Source organism: Staurois parvus, unplaced genomic scaffold (genome assembly GCF_062004578.1).
Source record: "Staurois parvus isolate SC_StPar_1 unplaced genomic scaffold, SC_StPar_1.0 ptg000376l, whole genome shotgun sequence".
Classification (NCBI taxonomy): domain Eukaryota; kingdom Metazoa; phylum Chordata; class Amphibia; order Anura; family Ranidae; genus Staurois; species Staurois parvus.
Genome location: NW_028318172.1, coordinates 1,638,857 through 1,658,945, shown reverse-complemented (window position 1 = coordinate 1,658,945; position 20,089 = coordinate 1,638,857). Strand labels below are relative to the sequence as shown.

The following is a 20,089-nucleotide window of genomic DNA, read 5'->3' as shown; positions in this document are numbered from 1 at the left end:
AGGGTTGAGGTAAGAGCCTTTACTGGGGAGGAGCTTTATAGTGGTGTTTCAGCCAATTACAATGACGCAGGGGCATTTTTTTCTTTTCAGGAACACTACTGACTCAGTGACATTTTTTCTATCCAGTGACACCACCAACTTGGGGACCTTTTTCCTTCCAGTGAAACCATCAACCCAGGGACATTTTTTCCTTCCAGTGACACCATCGACCCAGTGAGATTTTTCCTTCCAGTGACACTATCAACCCAGGGAAAATTTTTTCCTTTGCCAGTGTCAGACCAATATTTGTGCACCAACCTTAAAATCTTTTGGTCATGCCTTGCAGTCATGGATGCTGAGCCCCTGTAGTGTCCAAAGATCGCAATGTTTCAGGAGGTGAAAGACAAAAGTCTATACACAGGAGTTCAGACAATTGCATATTGTGCCATAGTGGCCCCTAGTGGCAGCAAAGAGAATTGTAGGGAGATATTACCTATACATATGCTTAAAGTGGTGTAATGGCCAGGGGATGGGAGTGCAGCACAATATAGATCAGGCTTTGTCCAGTAACAGAATGTTCTGAACAAGACCCATCTTGCCTTTACCCCCTTTAGATGGGCGCACACTCAAGGTCTTCAGGGACTGGATAACAGATCTGCAGATTGCCGTTGCCACTGCCCTGAACCTGCACAACGCCCTGCAGTTAATTCCTAGCATTGTGTCAAGCAGAAGTACCAAAAAGAGGGACCAGTGCCTGAAGCAAGTCAGACCAGCGTCTTCCATCCAGTGGAGCCCAGGTAAGGGACCCAATGGCAGGCCTAGGGTACCGTTCTAGAAGCTGTGCATTAGTCTGCATGGCTGGTGCACAACTGGTACTGGAAGAAGGTAGGCACTCGGGAAACTTTTAGAAGAAACCAGTAATCTCCCTGGGGAGAGAAACATCCATCACCTAAAAGACAGTAGCAAAAAACTGAGGATTAATGAGAGCAGGAGAGGTTATATAGGCTTCAATACAGCTCTAATTTGGCAGTGTCCAATCACTTGAAGGAAGCGGCATATAATGCAGTTGTCTATAGCTATGCCTGTGTCCTGCACAAGAAAAACTGTATTTCTCAATCATCGTCATTTGAATTTCTACACACAATCTCCATATTCCTACAGTCCTCTTTACGAACTATTAGCCAATAAGAAAACAAGTCACAGAACAGAAGGAATTTTATTTCCAATGAAGCTTCTTCCATGTCCTTTAGATATAACCCTTATAGGAGACCTATAGTAACAGCAAACATTAATTTTATAGCATCAGCATTGTAACAGCAATACAAACAATAGCCATGTTTGACAATCCAAAATACCGCAAATGCACTTAAAAAAAAAATCTGCCTATCTGCTGGTCATCTCGTCACAACTTCCTGGATTCCCTGCATGCTTTAAGTTTCTCATCTGCTCATTCTTTTGGATTATTTTCAAATTCTAAGGATTACATGCATATCCCAAGGAACCTTGCTGCCTTGCAAGCTGTGATTACTGTAATAAATACTGAGATCACGCACTTTGTGTTACTGGGGCGCAAGGCATCCCTTCATACCTTGGCAGGCATCAGGCAAGAACTGGTACTGGTGATGTGCTGCCATGCTCTCTTTCTGCAAGCTTTGCCTGCTAAGGTCTGCAAGAGCATGAGCAAAGAGGGACAAGTTCAGTTCCTTAGGCTGCACACAATTTCTGCACAGCCCCTACTTTTAAACACCCACAGCGCCTACACACCATTTTCTGTTGGCACCCACAGTGCCTGCACAACCCCTTCTGTCCACACCCACCACTGGGCCTGCACAACCTCTTCTCTCACCACCCACTGTGCAAGCAGCAACCATGCTACCCAGTCTCTCACCATTCTCCATGTTTGCTGCTCCTCTTTCTTTCATCACCGACTGTGCCTGCAGTCTGCCTTCTTTTATCAGCCACTTCACCAGCAACCCCTGTTCTCACCGCCCACTGAATCTGCAGCACCCACTCTCAGCTCCCAGCTCACCTGTACACCGCATTTTAAAAGCACTTACCATACCTAGACATATGCTTCTATCAGCACTCACTGCACAAAGGTATCTTCTCCTGCAAGCCCTATTTTACCATCCACCGCATCTGCAGCCCTCATTCTCACATCACCCAGTGCATCGCAACAACCCCTTCTATCAGTACCCACTGCACCTGCCCTTCTACCACCCAATGCACCTGAATCTCCTTGGACACACCCTTCTGTAAGCACCCACTATGCTTGTATTTGCCCTTCTGTCAGCACCAACTGCATGAGCAGACCCCCTTCTCTCACCACCCACTCTGCCTCCAGGACCTATTTTGTCAGCACCCACTGCAGTTGCACACCTTCTCCCTGCACAAAACATCTTCGATCAGCAACCATTGAGACTACACAGCTCCTTCTGTCGACAGTCACTGATCCTGAAGCCCCCTTCTCCCAGCCCTCATTGAACTGGCACCCTAGTTTCCCCAATGCCCCAATGAACTCACCACTCTACCCCCCAGCTCCCACTTTCATCCAATGCTTCCAACAAGTGAACATATCTCCTTCCTCCCCCAACACCCAATGCCCATGAACCATAAGGCAACTATCACCACAGTGTATTTAACTCCTATGCTCTGACTAGCCCAACCTTGCCCATTCTGGAATAAGCATGTGTTTTATAGTCAACACAGTAAAATACCTATCTTGCATACTGTGCATGTGCACTCTTCTACATGTTATTACAATGGACACAATAAAACTGTATCTAAACCCAAGAAGAAAAGTGATAGTAGTAAGATGTCTTGGCTGCATTTGTTTTATTTTACAGGTTTTTTTTCTTTATTTCCACATAGTGATTCTGCCAGTAAAGTTTTTTTTTTCTAGGGTAACACCACTCACTCACTGGTCTGTATCTACCTATGAAGCAGTAGTGTTGTCACCCTAGGTCAACTGCTCTTGAAAAAAATCTTTCAATGGTGTAGATAAACCAAAAGGGAGCAAAAAAGGAAAAAAAAAGAAAGGAGAAAAAAAAAAAAAAAGAAGAGAGAAAAAGGAGGTTACGATTAGAGCACACACACAAGCACACACACACCTCATTTCTCTGGCATATAATGAACTGAGTGATGCCCTATGTCTGCATAGGCTAGCTTGTGATACAGTGAAGGGAGTGCATGTAGAACATTTATAATTACTTCCTAAACTCCAGGACACAGTACAAATTATCCTGCAATGCAAGCCAATAGAAAATTTATGAATTTATAGAAAACAAAAACAAAAAAAAACAAAACCTTTGGCCATACTTCTCTTTTAAAAGGAACTTGGCCTTTAAAAAGTTCACACAGGACAAAGCCAAATTTGGCACAATCACCATGACCCATATTTGGATTCCTTTTACCAACAAAGACAGGGTTCAAAGATTAGGTACCAGAGCCCCACAGTTATTTACATTCCTTGCTCTATGGTCAGAACTGCGACTATCAGTCCTTAGGAGATCTATCTCCCTGATTTTGAAGACAATGAACAAGACTCCAATAACGTAAGCAAAGTCAAATAAGTGGACAAGCAGCCCATTCTGAACCGGGTCTCTTAAACCAAATGTTAAAAATACGCTTATAAAAGCCTTCATAGTACAGCACACAACCATCTACACGAACGAGTGCAATGTCCTGAGCAGCTGCTGAATTCTAATCAGTGTATCTAAACCAAAATTTACATTTAATAGCATTGTTCCACACACACACAAATAATGTACATATGCAGTAATTCTCAACCAACAATTCCTGGAATACCAGCAATAAAAACAGGATGAATGAAAAGGGCCCTAAAGATATTCGCACACATTGCAATCCAATTGTTTTGTATTGGCCTCTGTATAGCCCACATTTATAAAACAGTGAACTGGTGAGGAGGGCCTGCTGAAAGGAGGCAATGGAGTGAATGGCCAAAGAAGGGCCAAGAAGTGTGTATGCGCAACATGGCACCTGCATTTAACTCTGCACATCCTTTCAAACCCAGAAGTTGGGGGAATGTCTTGGCATGTATAAAGTTAAACATGCTTGCCTAGAATCCTCTTGGCACCTGCTTGAGCAAGAAAGATTTAAGTGCAGGACCTGGCTATGCTATTTGCACTAACAGAATTTCAGTTTCCCTCCTTTTTTATGGAATTTAAGTCTGAGCTCTAGGAATTCAACCACTTTATAAAATATGCTGTCTTACTATGGTTTAAGTTCAACAAGGTGCATACCACCTCATGCACTTACCTCTTATTTACAATTTACATTTCAAATGAGCACTGGGAGTACAGCGAATGACATACTTCTAATATTCCAAATATGAACCCTCTGGCTTCTGCTCCAGCAGCTGCAGAGTAGCATGCAGCCACTGTGCCTGCCCTTTTCCCTCTTCCTGTCCAATCACAAGGCACATTCTATTATGTGAAAACATTAAAAATATAAAGCGTTTTGTGAATGGACAACAGAGAAGAGGGGCAGGCAGTGCTGCTACTGTGTGATAAAGCAGTGTCTGGTGCTCAGTAAAACTGACAGTTGTAAATAAAAGGTAAGTCAACGAGGTGGCATGCACAACATTGGTCTTAACCCATAGTAAGCCACCACATTTTAGAAAGGGGCCAATTCCTGGAGTTCAGTTTCTACCATCAAATTAAATTTTACTACCAGCTATTAAATAAATGCAATATATCCAAAAATAATAATAAAGTAATGGCCGAAAGAAGAAGAAAGGAAAAAAAAATACTTTAGTTAAAATAGGAGTTAAAATATGGTTAGCTACAAGTGTAAATAAATGGATGAACTCAAACAAAAACTAACAGATGGAAGCTCTGTTATTGCCAAATCCCAGAACACTATATACATATGTCCACACACTGCACTGGGCAATATGTACCTCACAATCCCAGTTAAACCAGGAAGTTTCAGTCAAACCATGCCAGAAATGTGGGTACCACATGCCATACCGTTCAGACATCTGCCTATATCATGCAAAAGGCACATCAGATTAACGAAGATGTATAGGGAAAAAAAAGAAAATCACCAGATGCCATAATTTACTGAGAAATTAAGAGAATTATTATGATGGATACTAAATTAAAAAAAAAATAAAATAAACAGTTTTTGATGTTACAGATAAGACTGAGTATATACAAATTGAATAAAAAATACAGACTAGTAAATGCTTATAGAATGCTCAACAGAAGTAGCTAACCAAGGGTACCCATAGATAGGCCAGTATCTCAACCTAACACACTCTACCAGGTTACTGTGCTTATTGGTAAATGTGACAAAAACACCTCCCCTGGGGGGGGACGGGACTATTTGTGACAATATTTAGAAAATTCATTATAGGAGAAGTGTTGTTTCTGGCAGCTGGAAAATATTAATTTTTGGTTTACCAGTAAAGTCAATTTCCCATTCCCACTCCCAGCTAGCCTCAGTTTTGTATCAAGCAACGGAGGGATCACAGGACCAGAGGGAAGGGACCTGTGTCCTATAATGTACTTAAGAAGAAACAGATTTTAATGGAAAGTCAAAAAAAAAAAAGAAAAAAAGACTTTTCAAATACCTGTACATTCCATCACTCAGCCCAGTCAGTACAAGAGCCCTAATGTTCACCCAAGAGTGAACAAAAAAGCAGACCAATCAGAGAAAATATGGGATGACCATCTGCTAAAAATTACAGCTGTCTGTCATACCCAAGATCTAGCTTTAACGCCAGAGAAAAGGACTAGAAAACACATTCAGAAAAAGGAAGCCCAAAACTGTTTTGCCACTAAATTACAGCATGCTTATCCACTTGCCCTCTGGAAGATTTACCCCCCTTCATTACCAGGCCGTTTTTGGCAATACAGCGCTGCCCTATTTTAACTGACAATTGTGTAATCATGCGACACTGTACACAAATGAAATTTATATAATTTTTTTACACAAAAATAGAGCTTTCTTTGGTGGTATTTGCTCATCACTGGGTTTTTTTTATTTTTAATCGCTATAAAATGAAAAAAGTTTAAAAAAAAAAAAAAAAAGTTTACTTTTTGCTACAAAGCTACAAAATTTCTTTAAAAAATTAAAGGCCAAAATGTATTCTACTAAATGTCCTAAAAAAAAAAACCCAATAAGTGTATATTATTTGGCTTGTGTGAAAGTTAGAGCGTATACGAATAGCCTTCTATATACAATTTTTTTTTTTAAACACTAGTAATGGCAGCGATCAGAGACTTACAGCGGGACTGATCACCGAGTCACGGCCATGAAACGCTGGCTGGGACCAGGGGATTGACATCTTTGGGAGTCAATGACAGCATGGGTAGGGAGACGTGTGCCCACCCCCTACCTGGAAATGCAAATTTACATTTATTTATGTGATTTTGTGCAGAGCAGCCGCCCTGTATGGCCAGGAGGTGGTTAAACCAGGTCAGTGACCCAGGAAATGATGAAGTCAGTAATTATTTAAAAAAAGAGACAAAAAAAACAGTTACAGCCCTTGCAATACCCGCAGGAATTCAGCACTGCCGCAAGATTCAACTGTTGAATGCTAGAGCCTCTACTGCCCACTAAATTGTTAGCAATTGACAAAACGTGGATCCTTAAGCAAAACTAACCTTCCAATGTTTTACAGCAAAGGAATGTGCAATCCTAGGCACAGTTTAGATCTTTAGTTTCCATTGTACTGCATATGTGATCACCGAGGACACCAGCTATTTGCTGAATTGATTTGGTTATGTTCAGAGTTGCCATAACAGCAAACAGCCCAGTAACAGTGCATAGAGGGTCAGCTTCAGCTTGACTCCTCCCAAACCACACCCCTCTGTGTACTTAGTTCTGCATCTATCACAGTTTGGAGAAGGTTGTGGCCCATTTACAGCCTGGACCTAGGATACAAAGGATATCTACAGAGATGGATTTGAAGACCAACACCACAAAATTACTACACTTCAGTCTGTTACCTCAAACACTTGTTGGGTTCACCTAATGCTTTTTAAAAAACACAATCTATTTAACTGTTTACAATTAATTACAGCTAGCAGTTTTAAAATTGTGACCTCATGCAGAAAAACCTTGGATTTTTAATTCAGTTTACCTTCCAAACAGAATTTTCACAGCCCAATCATCTTTCCCTAAAAGTAACATTCACTATAGTTATAAAAGAAGTTAAATGACTAGATGTTGTGCATATACTTACTGAAATGATGGTGGACGAGAATCTCCAATTCCTCCTGTCCTTTCAATTGGTGGAGGCAAATCAGACTGATTATCAGCACAGACAGAGCCACCATCTGATTGCGAGCCTTCAGCAGATACAAGCTGTTAAGACAAAGCAAATTTCAGAACATACAAAATGTTCTTTTTTTTAAACATGAATCTCAGATTACTTGCAAATCCAATCATCCCCCTACAACCCCTTACATTACTAAGGTTTTTGCTACCACCATTGGATGAAACCAAGATATGCGTTTCAAATTTCTAAGCCTCACCTTACTACCAAGGTACTTCAGCAAACAAAGCAAAAACACTTGCTCTGGTGACAGAGCCAAGAGAATATCTAAATTTCAATTTGAAAAAGGTACATTTTTTAATTTACTATATGTACAGGTGAAACTCAAAAAATTAGAATATCGTGCAAAAGTTCATTTATTTCAGTAATGCAACTTAAAAGGTGAAACTAATATATGAGATAGATTTATTACATGCAAAGCAAGATAGTTCAAGCCGTGATTTGTCATAAATGTGATGATTATGGCTTACAGCTCATGAAAACCCCAAATCCACAATCTCAGAAAATTAGTAACAGTATCCTCATAGCGGTTAAAAAGGTCCCAGATGAATATCCGCCCATACGGTCAGATCCCCACGTGCCGCGTAAATTAGGCCCTGCAATAAACACAGTCATATTGCATCCTAAGGCAGACAGGGGGAGAGGGAAAGGGGGAACAAAGAAAAAAAAGGGGGGAAAAGCAAAAAGAAACATCCCAAATGTGTCTCACAGATGATTCACTGATAAAGGAAACACGGCAACAAAATCCACATGCCGATGTCAATCTCTGTAGTCTGTAATATCTCCTATGCACCCTCTCCCCACAAAACACAATGTTTCTTTTTTGCTTTTTTCCCTCTTTTTTTTGTGTTCCCCGTCTGCCTTAGGATGCAATATGGCTATGTGTTTATTGCAGGGCCTAACTAATGCGACATGTGGGGATCTGACCGTATGGACAGATATTCATCTGGAACCTTTTTAACCGCTATGTGGATACTGTTGCCCTTTATTACCACTCATGTGACATGTGAGTTTGTGGAGAAAGTTTTCTTTTGGTGGTGTTATGTAATGATTATAATTATTTAACTAATGTGTGGCAAATATATGCACATATGTATCTTCCAGCTAGGATACTTGACTTTTCTGTCTTCAACTCCTTTGGGGTCCTGTGGAAGCGAACAAGTGAAACGCGTAGACCTCTGATGTCATGATATACAATGCTGTGATATATTGGGCTTATTAGCCAAAATACTGTTTTATGGTAACATTTTGGAAAATATGTTTCAATAAACATGTTTTATACAATAATATGTCCACTTTCTGTACCAGTAAAGTCCACTTTGGTTTTTATGGTTCTTTATAAAATTTACTATATGGTTTAGGTTTGTTTTGCTAATCCACACACAAAAAAGAAAAGCTACATTACCTCTTCTGAGCTATGGGCTAATAAAATACATTTTGCCATCTGTTTTGTTGGAAAACAAACAAGATGAAAAAAAGTTTACATATTCTGATAGGTGATCTTTCTTTTAAACAATATAATTACTTCCAATAAAGTCTATTACCCACTGAGAAATCACATATATTCACCTGCATAATAAGGGGTCATTCCCCTTCCATTTCAGACTGGTGGCTACTATCCCTGCTTCTCCCTAAGCCACAGGTCTTACAATAACCCTGTGTAGCTATTGATAGTGCAGCGAGAGGACCCAGGTTCCAGTCTGAAAAACCCACTGTGTTATTTTATCACTAGTACAGTGTGAGGACCCGTGTCTTACCCGCCCACTGTGCAGTTCATTAAAAGTGTAGTGGGAAGAGCCAGGTGCCAGTGTGACCTGCCTACCACCGGTGTCATTGAGTTGGAAGACCAATTTAATTTTGAGGTGTGCCAAGCATCCTCAGGATGTGACATTTAATGCCTCTTTGATCCCTCCTCCCAGCAACCAGGCATAGCTGCAGCACCAGAAGAGGCTGTGAAGTCATCCATTTACATCCAACAGGGATTTCTCAGAATAGAGCCAAGTAACAGTAATTGTTTGGTTTGCATTTACATTTAAGAAAGAGAAGCTCAGGGGAAAAAAAAAAACCGCACCTGAAGTTCATCTTTTACAAATTCCATGACTCATGGCATACGTGGAAAGCGTTAGCAGAGTGTTGCAGATAATACATAACTAGAAACTACATTATACATTCAAGTAAAGTAATACTAAAGGTTCAATTTTTTTTTTTTTTTTTGTAAAACAAACATGTCTATACTTACCTGCTGTGTGTAGTGGTTTTGCACAGAGTAGCCTGGATCCACCTCTTCTCAGGTCCCCCGCTGGCTCTCCTGGCTCCTCCTTTCTGTCGGGTGCCCCCAGAACAAGCAACCTGCTATAGGAGCACCCACTGCTCCGTGTGTCCATTCACACACTGAGCCACGGCTTGGCTCTGCACCCTCTATCCTCATTGGCTAATCGGCTGTGATTGACAGCAGCGGGAGCCAATGGCTTCCGCTTGCTGTCTCAGCAAATGAGAAGGTAGAGACCCAGGACAGCAGAGGCTGTCATGCACATCGCTGTATCTCAATGGGGCGCAGGTAAGTATTGAGGGAGCTGGGGGCACTGCTGCACACAGGTTTTTTACCTTCATGCGTTTACAACAGCTTTAATTAAAAACACAGTAATATATCTCAAAAGACATAAACATAAGCACTAGCAAAGAAAAAAAAAAAGTTTTTATTAAAATATCGTTAAAAGCCAACATGTAAATAAATACACTTATCTTTTCAGGAAAAAAAATTTCCATTTATATATTTTTTTCATATTAATGGATTGCAGATGCAAATGTCTCCTGTAGACAAGCAAGGACTACAGCTTTCTGCTTGTACCTCTATACGGCTGTCAGTTTGAAAGCTGCAGGGCTTGTGAGCGAACTATGTGGACACTCCTCACTGCACTCATAGTTCGAGAACTACAAGCCATCTGCCGTGGTGGTGGACAGGACCTGTAAGCTTTCACATTCGCAGATTGCTGTAAATTAATGACGTGACTGTGAGGGCAGAGCCCAGCACAGCCACACCGCTTTTAAAAGTTGACAGCAGTAGAACCCTGCCCGCTGTCACAGGGAGGGGGGCTCAAACGGTGAGAGCCATGTGAATAGGAGCATTTTACACCCCGACAACAGTGTAAGCGGTTTACTACTTTGAAACAGTTGCAGCGGTCTGAGAACTTTTTTTTTTGCTGCGCATAATACAGGTAAAGTACAATATATAAGGAATTATATTATCCAGAGAGTTCCAAAAGGCATACAAGAATTTAAACAATTACTATAACATTGTAACGAGTCATATACAGACATGCCAACCAAGCAATTTCTCTTATGGGCAATGTGTGGTGGTGATGTGCTACACAATTTAATGTAGATAAGAAAAGGAGAGAATGTTAACATTAAAGATGTGCGCTCACCTCCTTGCAAGCCTAACAGATAGGCTTAATACACTTTTTGTTCACATAAATGGAACCTGTTATAATTTGCTGCAGCATGGAATGGATGTTGGGTGTCTCCTTAAATACTCATTATCCCTGCAGGGATCTCTCCCTCCTTCAGCTGCTCTGACTCACCTCCTTACTCCTCTTAGATGTTCCTCAATGTCACGGAGCAAAAATGATGTGGAGTATAGTACATGGAGTACATGTATTAAGCCTGTTAGGCTTGCAAGGAGGTGAGCGCGCATCTTTAATGTTATAAGGATTCACAAAAAGTCACAATTGGTGTTTTTGGATCACGTTATTACAACAATTTTTGGACTATTATTTGAATAATGGGACTTTGATTTATATAACATTTATTAATCTGGGATTTATTAGTTTTATATTTTATATTTTTTGTTTGTGGATATTTAATTTGGAGCTATTATTATATAGTTTATTGGAGATTAGGAGCGCAACATTTTGGTGATATGGATTTATATATGCACAGTTAGAGTATGTGATTTATGTTAGTGATCCAGAGGAGCATTATTTTAGTGGCTCGCAAGTTACACACATATATATTCATTGGAAGATGTGCAATGTTATAGAAAACATCTAGAAAATGTTATTTGTGCCTAACCAGTACCCTGGAAAAAGAGGAATGTTGACCTACCTGTAAATTCCATATCTTGGAGTACAGTACACAACACAGGCAAAATATCAAAGTATTAATAGTGATGTTAAAATATTAGCCAAGCTTCTTGCCACCTGTTAGCAGAAAGTGCTCAAATCCCTAGTGCACCCGGACCAATCTGGGTTCTTGCTTGGAGCACCTTTGATAATATACGTCGCTTGTATCTGCAGATTTATAGGGCTGCTGCTGAGAAGTGAAGTAGTTTGGTGCTGTCTTTGGATGTGCAAAAAGCCTTCGATACAGATCAATGGCCATTTCATGGGAAACAATGACTTTGTTTTGGATCCAGGTTTATTCGCTGGGTACAACTATTGAATGATAATCCCAGAGCCCGTGTCCGTACAAATAGGGACGTGTCTCCAGATTTCCCTTTATGTAGGGGTACAAGACAGGGCTGTCCCCTTTTGCCTCTTCTGTTTGCCCTGGTCACTGAGCCTTTGGCTCTAGCGATTTGACATGTGGCGGCGATAGAGGGCATCCAGGTTGGTTTGCTGGAGGAGAAAATCTCTCCTTGTATGCAGATGATACACTGGTATATTTGGATGACTCTGCGGAGTCATTTTCTTATCTGATGAGTGTGGTGGAAGAGTTTGAGGAGGTGTCAGTTCTTTGGGTTGGTTGGGACAGGTCTCTAGCTTTTCCTATAGGTCCCATGGTTCCCAATAATTTATCTACTTCTAAATTACAACTTTTGACCCAATTTTGCTATCTAGGTATTCAAATTCACTCCGATCTCACTGCCTTTGAATATCTTAATGTGACGCCCCTTGTTACACACATGGAAACTAGACTACGTACCTGGGCTATGTTATCCCTTCATTTAATTGGAAGGATTAACATTCAAGAGGATAGATTTATTCAAATTTTTATATGCATTTAGGGCCTCTACAATTTTTCTCCCTAGAAAATTATTTTTTAAAATTGACTCCATTTTGATGTCTTTCCTTTGGAATGGATTACATCCATGAGTGGCCAGGTCCCCGCTTCAGGCATCTAAGGTGGATGGGGGCTTGGTGTGCCCTAACCTCATCAACTATTTTATTACCTCCCAACTTGCCTGTGTAGGATTGGTTTCATGACTCCTCTCCCGCCTCCTCCACCATTCTCCTGTTTGCCCAGTATGGTTGTGCAGCCTCTCTTCGGGACACTTCATAAGTCTGTTTCCTGGTGCTCCCACCATTCTCCGATAGATACTAGCTGGCTGGCAGGAGGGGGGCAAAGTGAAATCCCCATCTCCTGGGCTGTCCCCACAAACTCCCCTGTGGCCTCCCAACCCTAATATCACTGAGCTTCTAGGTCACCCTGACTCAAGCTGGTGAAGTCATCTTGGCTTTACTCATCTCTCACGTTTTTATAGATGGTTGCTTTATATCTGATGACCTAAAGACCCAGTTTAAAAAAGTGACTAACACATTTTTGTAATACATTTTTGCTGCTACGTCATGCTGTACAGGTACAATTGGGGGCTCTAACATTTCCAGACACAACTATGATAGCTCATGGGTTATTGTAAGACCCAGATATTGCTAAGCTGGTCACTACCTTTTATTCCCATCTCCAGGCAACCAGGACTAACCCTTTTCATATTGCTCACTGTAAGTGGAAGGCGGTGCTTCTTGGGCTGCTGGGGGTTGGGAGGAGGCAGCAGAGGTTTCCAAGATCTCATCAGCACTACCGATAGGTTTACTCAATTCAAGTTTATCCACCATCTTAAATACACCCCTGCTAGGTTGGCCCGTATGGGCTTCGGATCTGCGGCCTCTTGTCCTCGCTGTGGCCTTCGGGGTGCAGATCTGTTGCACGTTTTGGGCCTGTCCAGCTCTTGCTTCATACTGGCAGGACTTACTTTAATAAAACTCTACATCTGCCAGTTTCTTATACACCGGCAGTTGGTCTTTTGGGTATTTTGAATGATTTAGTACCTCAAACTCAGCCTAGAATATTAATACGTATGCTTCTGTTTTTTGCTAGGAAACCTGTCTTGTTAAATTGGAAAAGTGTCAATCCGCCCTCTATACAGAAATTCTATTGTATGGTTAATCTTGATCTGCCTAAATATAATTTTTTTTTGCTCTAAAAAGTTTACAAAAATATGGCAACACTAGCTGGACAGACTTTTTGGGGGGATATTCCACTATCACAGTCACTCTTGCAAGGTTCTACAACCTGATAAAGGTTTTTTTGGCGCTACTGCTGTGGCAGCTATGGGCTTTTTTATCTCTCCTGCTATATAAGAAATAGGTCGTGCATATGTGTTTGGTAATGTGCGAGTGTGTTCATTTGCTTTTGGTTCCTCTATTCACTATGGAATGTTTCTATATGTAATGGACACCATTCTTTACAAGGTGAGCTCAGGGTAGCTCCTGGCAATAAACAGTTTATTGCTTTTGCCCCTTTTTTATGTAACCTTTACTCTTATGCTCTCACTTTGGGGCTCCTGTTTTTTTTTTTTGCTTATTGTAAATGGTTGAAAAAATATCAAAGTATTCACAGACCCTGGGTTAAAGGCTTGTACCTACAGGTGATTGGACACTGGTAAAGTTTTTGAGGACGTACCCTGGTTGCCTCACCCATAATCCTGTGAACCCTCAGTTTTGCAACAAGCAATGGAGAGCAAACTATGAAAAGGGAAGGGAGGGTGGTCAGGAGAGGTCATCTATGGGAATATCCCAGATGGGCTATTCAAAGGATTGTTTCTGCAGGACAAAAAGAACCAGGTTATGATCCAAAGGAAGAACAGGGTGGGGGGATTTGATGCGACATACACCTTGAATAAACATGAGATACCAGGAAAATTATAGCTATGGACTTTAACCAGTTCAGTACTGGACATGTTGATCCCCTACCTGCCCAGGCCAGTTTTCAGCTTTCAGTACTGTCACACTGGCTGGCAATTATGTGGTCATGCAACACTACCCAAATTAAATTTTTATCATTTTGTCTACACAAATAGAGCTTTCTTTTGGTGGTATTTGATCACCACTGGGTTTTTTTTATTTCTTGTTAAACAAAAAAAAGACCAAAAATTATGGGGAAAAAAAAAACAGAGCTTTCTTTATTGGTTATAACATTCTGCAATTAAATAATCTTTTGTGAAACTTGGGCCAAATTATATTCGGCTATATTTCTTTGGTAAAAATAACCCAAATCAGTGTATAATATTTAGTCTGTCGGAAAGTTATAGAATACACAAACTATGGTATCTTTTTTTTGAAAATCGATCAATCCTGATGTGCCAGGACAAAATCAAATACCTCCCCACAAATGACTCCTTTATTGAAAGTAGACAGCCCAGGGTATTTAGTAAGAGGCATGGCGAGTTATTTGAAATTAAAAAATTTGTGTCATTTTTTAGAAAATGAAAAATAAAAAAAAAGAAATTAGAGAAATACATTTTTTTTAAAATTTTTGTTTATTTTTTACATAGCGTGCCCAGGGCAGTATAGTGTTACAACACTGTACTACTCTGGGGAGGTGAACACACACACGTGATAACCACTGTTATAAAGCAACAATTTGTTGTAAAAGAGTGTGTACTGTTATGATCAACTGATTAGCCACAGCTAATCACATGGAAAAGATGGGCTGTAATTGACCCTGCTGTGTCCGATGGACATAGTGGGTGACAGATCATGCCATAGTGTGCATAAGAGGTGACTGGGGACAGGGAATGGCTGCAGCCTGTCATGTGTGTAACTGATGATTTTAGTTTTCAGCTACACACAGAGTGCAACCATCCCCACACAGTAGAGCAAGCATCATCTGTCCCTGTCCAAGTGTCCCATCAACATCTGTACGGTGCAAAAAACATCTGTCAGTGTACCAGTGTCCCATCAAATAAAAAATTTAAAGCGCCCACATGCTCGTGCACAAACGAGAACACACACGTTGGTTCCATAAGCATATGTAAAGGGCGATCGCACCACATATGTGAGCTGTTGCCATGAATGTCAGAGCACCAGACCTCCATTAACTCTAAAAAGCTATTAGCAAGGTAGGAATTACAGACTCTGAGACCCCTCTATCTCTTAAGATCTGGGCTTCGAGAGCCCTATCATTCAATCCAGAGACAGAAGCAGGATGGAATAGATAGCCCTTAGACTGCAGATCTAGTCTGTTGGGAAAAGTCCAGGGGTAGTCTGTTAGGAGTCTGAGTATGTCTGTGTACAAGGTTCTGGGCCAGTTTGGAGCAATCAAAATCAGCTCTCATCTTTTATCTATTTTTTTGAGCAGTCGAGGCAGAATTTGCACTGGGGGAAAGGCATACATTAGCCTGAATTTAGACAAGGGAATTTATAGGGCATTGGAGCCAGCAGTTGAGGAGGTCGTTCACATTCAGAATCCCCCCATTTCTGACATGTCAGATTAAAAGATGCCTGGGTAAAGGGCCCAGTCCTCTTGATCCAGGCGGTGGCAGCTGAGGTAGTCCACTTTACAGCTATCCGCTCCTAGAAAGTAGGCTGCAGAGAACGCTGGACAGTGAGTTTCCATCCCTGAAATGTATCTGGCTTGTTTCCTTCAGTTCCTGGTACTTAAGGATTATGTAGGCCACAGCCGTGGCATCATCAAACTGCACCCTAGTTGGGTGTTTTTGTGTAAGGGGGGCAGTGTTGCAGAGCCATAAGGTTCATGTAGGCCACATCATCAGCAAACTGCACCCTAGTTGGGTGTCCTTGTGTAAGGGGGGCAGTGTTGCAGAGCCATTGTTATTGCTCTGAGCGCCAGGATGTTGAAGGGGTCTTGGCTTCCATGAGTGACTGTTTTCCTGGACTGTGAGTTATTGGAACACTCCTCCCCAGCTTGAAAGACTGGCATCTGTTATCGCTTTACAGTGATAAAGAAGAAAAGACTCCCCTACTGTTAAGGCTGGATTGGAGTTTCCAAGGTTAGGCTCTTGCTTGGCTGAACAGGAGCATAGGTAGGTTGCGCAAAGGAGCAGCGTTGTTTTAGGTCAACAAGATGTTGTGTTGGAGAAGTCTTGAATGAAATTAGGTGACTGGTCCAGCCATGAAGTAGGCTACCATGAGGCTTAATACAATAAAGTCACATACAGCAGGTAAAGCCCCCTATATGAGACAAGTGGTTAATCTGACAGCAAACAAGGCTTGTATCAGAAATTGTGATGTAAAAATTATTATTTATTCTTGGCAGAAAAAATGCAATGCATAAAATTTGTAGTGGTGCAGTGCTCAACACCCACAATATACAGTTGTGACCAAAATTATTCAACCCCCAATGCTGTAAAGGGGTTTAGGGACTATAGTGTACATTTGGAATTGTATTCAGAATCAAATCCTACAAGGACGTTGTAACTACCCAAATGCAACTAAAATGACATCAATTGTTTATGTAATACAGTAGTAAATGGTTCTTATGTGGTTTCTTCATTGCCACAATTATTCAACCCCTTAAAGACTACCACTCTGAAGAACAGAGGTTCATACAGGTGCTTTCCATCAGGTATTGAAAACACCTGTGGATGTCACCGAGCAGCAATCAAGCATAATAAGCACCAATTAGGCAGCTTTAAAATGACTGTGATACTCAGCTCCTTCTAGACATTTACTGGTGTGGTTACAAACATGGTGAAGGCAAGAGAATGGTCCAGGAAGACAAGAGAAGAGGTGATTTCTCTTCACAGGAAGGGCAATGGCTATAAGAAGATTGCAAAGATGTTAAACATACCAAGAGACACCTTAGGAAGCATCATTCGCAAATTCAAGGCAAAGGGCACTGTTGAAACGCTACCTGGTCGTGGCAGAAAGAAGATGCTGACTTCGACTGCTGTGCGCTACCTGAAGCGTAGAGTGGAGAGAAGTCCCCGTGTGACTGCTGAGGAACTGAGAAAAGATTTGTCAGATGTGGGTACAGAAGTTTCAGCCCAGACAATAAGACGCACACTGCGTAATGAAGGCCTCCGTGCCAGAACTCCCAGGCGTACCCCCTTGCTGTCTCCAAAGAATAAGAAGAGTCGACTGCAGTATGCCAAAAGCCATGTGGACAAACCACAAAAGTTGTGGGATAGTGTTCTGTGGACTGATGAAACAAAATTAGAACTGTTTGGGCCCATGGATCAACGCTATGTTTGGAGGAGGAAGAACAAGGCCTATGATGAAAAGAACACCTTGCCTACTGTGAAGCATGGTGGAGGGTCAATCATGCTTTGGGGCTGTTTTGCTTCTGCAGGTACAGGGAAGCTTCAGCGTGTGCAAGGTACCATGAATTCTCTTCAGTACCAGGAGATATTGGATGGAAACGTGATGCAGTCCGTCACACACCTGAGGCTTGGGAGACGTTGGACCTTTCAACAGGACAATGATCCCAAGCATACCTCCAAGTCCACTAGAGCATGGTTGCAGAGGAAAGGCTGGAACATTTTGGAGTGGCCATCGCAGTCACCAGACTTAAATCCGATTGAGAACCTCTGGTGGGACTTAAAGAAAGCAGTTGCAGTGCGCAAGCCTAAGAATGTGACTGAACTGGAGGCCTTTGCCCATGAAGAATGGGCGAAGATACCCGTAGATCGCTGCAAGACACTTGTGTCAAGCTATGCTTCACGTTTAAAAGCTGTTATAACTGTAAAAGGATGCTGTACTAAGTACTAAGATTGAATGTCACTTGGGGGTTGAATAAAACTGATAATGCTGTGAGCACAGAAAAGACATTTGTGGTTATTTCATTATAACTGTTATGTTATATTTGTCTGACCTACAAGTGCCTCTTTAATGTAAATGTAAGCAAGATGACTGAATGATCAAAAGCAATGTCAAACTGGCCAAAACACTCAATTTCAGTGGGGGTTGAATAATTTTGGTCACAACTGTATACATAGACATACAAACAAGATTATAAAAACAAATTTAAATGTAAAGACTTAAAAAAATCTCCTAAAGGACGAAAAAAATGCAGATGGCCCAGTGAGATTAATTTCCTCATTTGGTTCCCAATGGGATAAGGTAAGAGAGATCCTCCAAAAACACTGGGGTATATTCTCTAATAGCCCTGGGATAGGTACCATTGTGGGGGAATCTCCACAGATGGTGTCTAGAAGGGCACAGAATATTGGAGACATTTTGATCCACTATGAATTTAAGACTTCGTCTAGTGATTGGTTCTCTGAACACCCTAGGACTAGGGGAATGTTCCCATGTGGGAGATGCCAAATATGCCAATATGTGGATCGGACTAATGTCTTCAAAGATTCTATGAAAGAAAGAAACTTGCAAATTAGAGATTTAATTAATGGTTCAACAACTAAGGTAATCTATATGATCACTTGCCCCTGTGATAAAGTTTATATTGGTAAGACCAAAAGAATTAAAAATTAGGATAGGTGAACATATACCGGAAATCAAAGATAAGGATCCCAAAAATTTGGAAAGCCACTTGCTAAACACTTTTGGAAATTTCATGGAGGCAGCCCAGAGGGAATGAAAATAAAGGGTATGTTTGCCCTTAAGCTGTCCCAAAGACGTGGAGACTTCAACACAGTTTTACTTTGGAACGAAAAATGGTGGATACATAAAAACGGAGATCAAAATTAATACAAAATTGAATCTTCAGGTCTTCCTAGAAAAATAATAGTACGTGATCTCCCCCTCTCTTTTTCTTCTCTCTTCTTTCCCTCACCTCTTTCCTTTGGTTCCCCCCTCTTCCTGTCCTGTTTTCTCCCCTTCTTAAATTTCACCCACTTTTTATATTCAGATATAAATCTAAAATTACTATGTAGCCACAAGATGGCGCAGCGATCATCTATTGCAGGCCTTGAAATTTCCACTCGCCTGCTCGCCAAGGATGAGTGGAAATTGTGATGGGGGCAAGTGTGTACCCCAGGGCCGTCTTGCTGAGCAGGCTCGGAGCTCAGGCCGGATCTGTCATTGGCACTGGGAGCCATCAGACTGCTCAATAGCTGAGCGCAGTGAAAGCAAAGGGAGTGTGCGCTGTGCTCTCTGCCTCCCCCCTAGAGTGCAGTACCCGGATCTGTGAGCGAACAACGAAGTACTGCAACTTTTTATAGGGGGTGTGTGTCTGTGTATGCATGTACATGTGTCTAAGTATGTATATGTATCTGCGTGTATGTATGTGTACATGCGTCTGTGCATCTACGTGTCTGTATACGTATGTACATGTGTCTGTGCGTGTGTACATGTATCTGTATGGATGCATGTCTGTATGTGTGTGTACATGTGCCTCTGTGCGTGTGTATACATGTTTCTCTGTGTGTGTGTGTGTGTGTGTGTGTGTGTGTGTGTGTGTGTGTGTACGTACAGGTGTCTGTTTGTGTGTGTTTGTTGGTGGCGAGTAACTCTTAAGGCCTGTCTAGTAGCTCAGGACTTGAAATTTTAAGCCCTGATCTATTGCTTGAAATGTTTGTTGGGCTAAAGCAGTGCTTCTCAAATAGTGGGGCGCGAGGCTCCGTCAAGGGGGGCGCGTACAGGGGTGGGCAGAGGGCTGCGGTCTTACCTGGCTCCCACGATGATCCATCCAGGAAGTGCTGCTCCTTCCGTCACTCCGGCCACTCCCTCACTCCTGCCGCTCGGCTCCGCCTCCTCACCGGTGATTGGCCGCCAGAACTGTAGCTCAGGAAAGGTACACAGGTGGCCAATCACGGGCGAGGAGGCGGAGCCGAGCGGACCCGCGAAAATCGAGTGAGGGAAAAGCCGGTAAGTGTGCAGTGCA

The 20,089-nt window shown here is 41.7% G+C and overlaps 1 protein-coding gene across 3 annotated transcripts in view; it reads right to left on the bottom strand.

Annotated features, from left to right (window-relative positions):
• DVL3 (dishevelled segment polarity protein 3) overlaps window positions 1-20,089 on the bottom strand; it is a 193,388-nt gene that overhangs the window by 100,854 nt on the left and 72,445 nt on the right. For all 3 annotated transcript variants that reach the window (XM_089685465.1, XM_089685466.1, XM_089685467.1), the window contains exon 3: window positions 7,193-7,314. In XM_089685465.1, coding sequence (XP_089541591.1) covers window positions 7,193-7,314 — 122 coding nt within the window. The remainder of the gene's footprint in view (window positions 1-7,192; window positions 7,315-20,089) is intronic.